General features: G+C 49.6%; 1 protein-coding gene across 1 annotated transcript in view; it reads left to right on the top strand.

Moving 5' to 3' along the window:
* CACNA2D2 (calcium voltage-gated channel auxiliary subunit alpha2delta 2) overlaps positions 1-6000 on the top strand; it is a 211669-nt gene that overhangs the window by 117827 nt on the left and 87842 nt on the right. Inside the window, exons 14-15 of the mRNA XM_075573647.1 lie at positions 3812-3890; positions 5456-5505. Of these exons, the coding sequence (XP_075429762.1) occupies positions 3812-3890; positions 5456-5505 (129 nt within the window). The remainder of the gene's footprint in view (positions 1-3811; positions 3891-5455; positions 5506-6000) is intronic.

A 6000-nucleotide genomic window follows, 5' to 3' on the forward strand; every position in this document is an offset into this window, starting at 1 on the left:
AATGTAACTACAGCACACATCACTGCAAAATGCTCAAATAACTAGATTTGCCATCACTTGAGTCTAGGGGCAAAGTTCATCTCTCCTGCCTTGCCTTCAAATACTTTCTGGGCAAGCTACCCGTCTATCTGAACAAGCTCCTCACCCCTACCACATGCAGCACTTATCACCTAAGATCTAACTCCAAGAGACTTTTCACGGTCCCAAGGTTCTGCAAAGTATCCGGCCGCTCCTCCTCCTCTCACCGTGCACCCCAAAACTGGAACAACCTACCGGAGACTCTCACATCCACCACCAGTCTAAGTTCTTTAAAAAATAAAGCTGTCACATTTTAATGTGATCTGTAACAGTTACATACGCCTATAACTTATTTTATTTTTAACTGTTCATGCAATGTCTTCATATTTAATGTATAACCCTGTTCACCTAATGTACCCATGTATTTGTAATCATAACCCTATGCCCAGGACATACTTGAAAACGAGAGGTAACTCTCAATGTATTACTTCCTGGTAAAACATTTTATAAATAAATAATCTGGACTGAATCACACTAGCAGCTTCCTTCATTTTCCTGTAGCATCTTTGCTGCAGACACGTCCTAACATGTGACTGGACCACAATTAAACTTTCCTTCAAATGTTTATACCTCTTTCTTTGTCGTCGCTCTGTCCATATTAACTGGAGAAGGCAGGCTGCTTAATTCTGGTGATAAAGCGAACGAGTTTTCGTTCCTCTGTACGAACCTGTGTGACGACCGCTGCAGAACATCTGCAGATACCTTTCTCTCTCCAGCCTTCCTTGGCTAAGAGTTCTATAGTATTTCTGGAGTGTTAGAATGCTTCCCTTCTTCCTTTCAGATTCTGATCTGAGAAACTTCTAACTGGCAACAAAGTGATTGGCCTCTTTCCTTCTCCAGGGCGCCCTCTGCTTCTTTCAGTGCCAACTGCACTTCCAACTTTTCTCGCGTCATCTGTTTCTTCACTTTTCATACATCGTAAAGCTTCTCATTTCCTTCACTGACTTGATCATTCAGGTTTGAAGCCTCCTCTTTCAGGATTCCATTCTCTCTTGTTACAGTCTCTAAAAGACTCAGGACATAGTCGTCCTTCCATTTACACACTTCTGTTCTGACACTTCAGAACTCCTGGTGCAAGACTTCCAGCTCTGTGTTGAAAGTGTTAAGCTCTTTTTGAGAAACTTCCAGATCAGTACTGAGACTGCGAATCTCTTTCTGAGATTTCCAGTTCTGTACGAGACTGTGAAACTCCTTTTGAGAGATTCCAGCTCTGTGCTGAGACGGTGAGAGAGTCCGAGCTCTGTGCTGAGACGTAAAGAGAGAGTCCGAACTCTATCCTGAGACTGAGGGCCTTCTTCCAAGAGACTTTCCACTCTTGTCAAAGCGTACTCATAGTTGTCCTTCCAGTCAGCAATAATATCGTCAGAGCAGCTATGTGTCTCGTCCAAGGCTGTAATAGCTGCGTTTGCCGTCTCCAGCTCATTCTGTAAGATACGGTCTGGCTTCTCCATAGTCCCACACTCAACATAAGCTGCGAACAGAGAGATCTGTAGCATAGAAGATAAAGCTATCATCAGCATCATAAGGCCTGAAGGGAAACGCTTTCGTGTGGCTGGGTTCATTACAGAAAAAATACATTTTATCCTCCATTCTGGCACTTTCATGTGTATTCTTCACATTGACCTCGGGAGGCGCTGTTGCATCAATATTCTCTGCCTGTGCTAGAACCCCAGCTGGTAGCCACACAGGTGGGGCAGACCTCACTTGCAGAGTTCGTAGCTCTCTCAGGCGTCTCTGTAGACTTTTAATTTTTGCTGAGCAGCCATTTAAAAAACCCATGTGGTTTTCTTTTTTACTTTTGCACACGTAATGGAGTAGACTTTCTTCACAGGATCAGTACCTTGTGTGGGTCACCATCTGTAGCAGTCCCCCCAGTCCGACTGTGGCATTTTTGGCTTTGTCCAGCACAGTGTGCTGTTTCTGCCTGTTCTTCTGCTTGGACTCCTGTAGCTCAAGCTGTTGCAAACTAAAGCACAAAATAATACCCTGACTGTCTCCGGGACCTCCTTTTAGATCCAAAGGCCACCTCTCATCCCACATGCAAAAGATGTGCGCAGACGGGAGATGTGCGTGGACGGGATGTGCGCAGGTGGGAGAGGTGCGCGCGGGCAGGGGACGTGCGCAGAGGTGAAAACAGGAGACTGCTTTCGAAAAACAAATGTTGGCTTTTATTTCGCCCAAACCTTTAACAACATAACACTGCGCCTGTGTGTGTAAGGAGTAAACAACAATGAACACACCCGGCTCCGCTGGAGCTCTGACTAACATCAGACCTTAGTCCCTATCTGTGAGCGCTAAGCCTTGTGATGTGCAGTGCGGTCCCTCCTGTGCGGTCCCTCCTGTGCGGCCCCTCCAGTGCCGCCCCTCCAGTGCGGCCCCTCCTGTGCGGTCCCTCCAGTGCCGCCTCTCCTGTGCCGTCCCTCCTGTGCGGCCCCTCCAGTGCGGCCCCTCCTGTGCGGCCCCTCCAGTGCGGCCCCTCCTGTGCGGCCCAGATTCTCGAAGCTTCCTGGGTTAGAGAGATCCCGCAGTCACGACTGCAGAGTTTGTAAAGGCAGCTAGTGAGGCAGCTGAGGAGAGTAATGAAGGCCCCCTGCTTTAGAATTAACCTCCTCCGTGCTGTATCAGGTTATGTAAACAGTTTTTTTTCTATCTATCTGAAAGGGGATCCACCCCGTTACACTCGCACTCTCACACTTTCCCTCACACTCTCACTCTCTCATACTGCCTGACTCTCACTGCCTGACTCTCTCACACTGCCTGGCTCTCTCACACTGCCTGGCTCTCTCACACTGCCTGGCTCTCTCACACTGCCTGGCTCTCTCACACTGCCTGGCTCTCTCACACTGCCTGGCTCTCTCACATTGCCTCGCTCTCTCACACTGCCTGACTCTCACTGCCTGGCTCTCTCACACTGCCTGGCTCTCTCACACTGCCTGGCTCTCTCACATTGCCTGGCTCTCTCACACTGCCTGACTCTCACTGCCTCGTTCTGTCACACTGCCTGATTCTCACTGCCTCGCTCTGTCTCACTGCCTGGCTCTCTCACACTGCCTCGCTCTGTCACACTGCCTGACTCTCACTGCCTCGTTCTGTCACACTGCCTCGTTCTGTCACACTGCCTGGCTCTCTCGCACTGCCTGGCTCTCTCGCACTGCCTGGCTCTCTCGCACTGCCTGGCTCTCTCGCACTGCCTGGCTCTCTCGCACTGCCTGGCTCTCTCTCACTGCCTCGCTCTGTCACACTGCCTCGCTCTGTCACACTGCCACGCTCTCTCACACTGCCTCGCTCTGTCACACTGCCTCGCTCTCTCGCACTGCCACGCTCTCTCGCACTGCCTCGCTCTCTCGCACTGCCTCGCTCTCTCGCACTGCCTAGCTCTCTCGCACTGCCTAGCTCTCTCGCACTGCCTGGCTCTCTTGCACTGCCTCGCTCTCTCGCACTGCCTCGCTCTCTCTCACTGCCTCGCTCTCTCTCATTGCCACGCTCTCTCACACTGCCACGCTCTCTCACACTGCCACGCTCTCTCACACTGCCTCGCTCTCTCACACTGCCTCGCTCTCTCACACTGCCTCGCTCTCTCACACTGCCTCGCTCTCTCACACTGCCTGACTCTCACTGCCTCGTTCTGTCACACTGCCTGACTCTCACTGCCTCGCTTTCTCACACTGCCTCGCTCTCTCACACTGCCTGACTCTCACTGCCTCTCTATCTCACACTGTCTTTCGTCTCTTAGGTTCGGGTCTTCACTTTCTCAGTCGGGCAGCACAATTACGATGTGACTCCTCTGCAGTGGATGGCCTGCGCAAACAAGGGTGAGAGAGAGAGCGTGTGCGCAGCGTGCAGTGTGTGTGCGACATTTCGTATGTGTGCATGCAGTGTGTGGTTGTGTATGTGTGTGGTTGTGTATGTGTGTAGTTGTGCAGTGTGTGGTTGTGTATGTGTGTAGTTGTGCAGTGTGTGGTTGTGCATGTGTGTGGTTGTGCATGTGTGTGGTTATGCATGTGTGTGGTTGTGCAGTGTGTGGTTGTGCAGTGTGTGGTTGTGCAGTGTGTGATTGTGTATGTGTGTAGTTGTGCAGTGTGTGGTTATGCATGTGTGTAGTTGTGCAGTGTGTGGTTGTGTATGTGTGTAGTTGTGCAGTGTGTGGTTGTGCATGTGTGTAGTTGTGCAGTGTGTGGTTGTGCATGTGTGTGGATGTGTATGTGTGTAGTTGTGCAGTGTGTGGTTGTGCATGTGTGTAGTTGTGCAGTGTGTGGTTGTGCATGTGTGTAGTTGTGCAGTGTGTGGTTGTGTATGTGTGTAGTTGTGCATGTGTGTAGTTGTGCATGTGTGTAGTTGTGCAGTGTGTGGTTGTGCATGTGTGTAGTTGTGCAGTGTGTGGTTGTGTATGTGTGTAGTTGTGCAGTGTGTGGTTGTGCATGTGTGTATTTGTGCAGTGTGTGGTTGTGTATGTGTGTAGTTGTGCAGTGTGTGGTTGTGCATGTGTGTAGTTGTGCAGTGTGTGGTTGTGCATGTGTGTAGTTGTGCAGTGTGTGGTTGTGCATGTGTGTAGTTGTGCAGTGTGTGGTTGTGTATGTGTGTAGTTGTGCAGTGTGTAGTTGGGCATGTGTGTAGTTGTGCAGTGTGTGGTTGTGTATGTGTGTAGTTGTGCATGTGTGTAGTTGTGCATGTGTGTAGTTGTGCATGTGTGGTTGTGTATGTGTGTAGTTGTGCAGTGTGTGGTTGTGCATGTGTGTAGTTGTGCATGTGTGTGGTTGTGCATGTGCGTGGTTGTGTATGTGTGTGGTTGTGCATGTGTGTAGTTGTGCATGTGTGTGGTTGTGCAGTGTGTGGTTGTGCAGTGTGTGGTTGTGCAGTGTGTGGTTGTGTATGTGTGTAGATGTGCATGTGTGTGGTTGTGTATGTGTGTAGTTGTGCATGTGTGTGGTTGTGCATGTGTGTAGTTGTGCATGTGTGTAGTTGTGCATGTGTGTGGTTGTGTATGTGTGTAGTTGTGCATGTGTGTAGTTGTGCAGTGTGTGGTTGTGCAGTGTGTGGTTGTGCATGTGTGTGGTTGTGCAGTGTGTGGTTGTGCATGTGTGTAGTTGTGCAGTGTGTGGTTGTGCAGTGTGTGGTTGTGCAGTGTGTGGTTGTGCATGTGTGTGGTTGTGCATGTGTGTGGTTGTGTATGTGTGTAGTTGTGCAGTGTGTGGTTGTGCATGTGTGTGGTTGTGTATGTGTGTAGTTGTGCAGTGTGTGGTTGTGCATGTGTGTGGTTGTGTATGTGTGTAGTTGTGCAGTGTGTGGTTGTGCATGTGTGTGGTTGTGTATGTGTGTAGTTGTGCAGTGTGTGGTTGTGCATGTGTGCTGTTTCTCTGACCTGTGATTACTTTCCCAGGTTACTATTTTGAGATCCCGTCGATTGGCGCGATCAGGATAAATACTCAGGTACCTGCCGCTGACTCCTCCCACTTTCTAGTTTTGGGGTGTCTCCCTGGGGTCATGGCGGGATATCTCTAGAATGTATTTTTGGTATGTGGGTGTCTCTTTAATTTGGGGTGTTTCTCTGGTGTTGTGGCCTTTCTGAATTGGGGTGTCTCATTTTTGGGCGGGTGTCTCTGTTGGGGAGTCTCAGAAATATTTCAATATTTTAGGGTTGTCTGATGTCAGGTTGTCTCCCTGATACTGGGGTGTATCTCATGAGTACCTCAATGTTTTGGCAGTGTGCCTGATGTCGGGTTGTCTCTCTGATACTGGGGTGTATCTCATGAGTACCTCAATGTTTTGGCAGTGTGCCTGATGTCAGGTTGTCTCTCTGATACTGGGGTGTATCTCATGAGTACCTCAATGTTTTGGCAGTGTGCCTGATGTCGGGGTGTCTCTCTAGTTTGGGTGTGTTTCTCTTACATGTCAGGTTGACTATCTCTGGTTTTGGGGTGGCTT

This window comes from Ascaphus truei, chromosome 17, assembly GCF_040206685.1.
Source record: "Ascaphus truei isolate aAscTru1 chromosome 17, aAscTru1.hap1, whole genome shotgun sequence".
In the NCBI taxonomy this organism is placed as follows: Eukaryota; Metazoa; Chordata; class Amphibia; order Anura; family Ascaphidae; genus Ascaphus; species Ascaphus truei.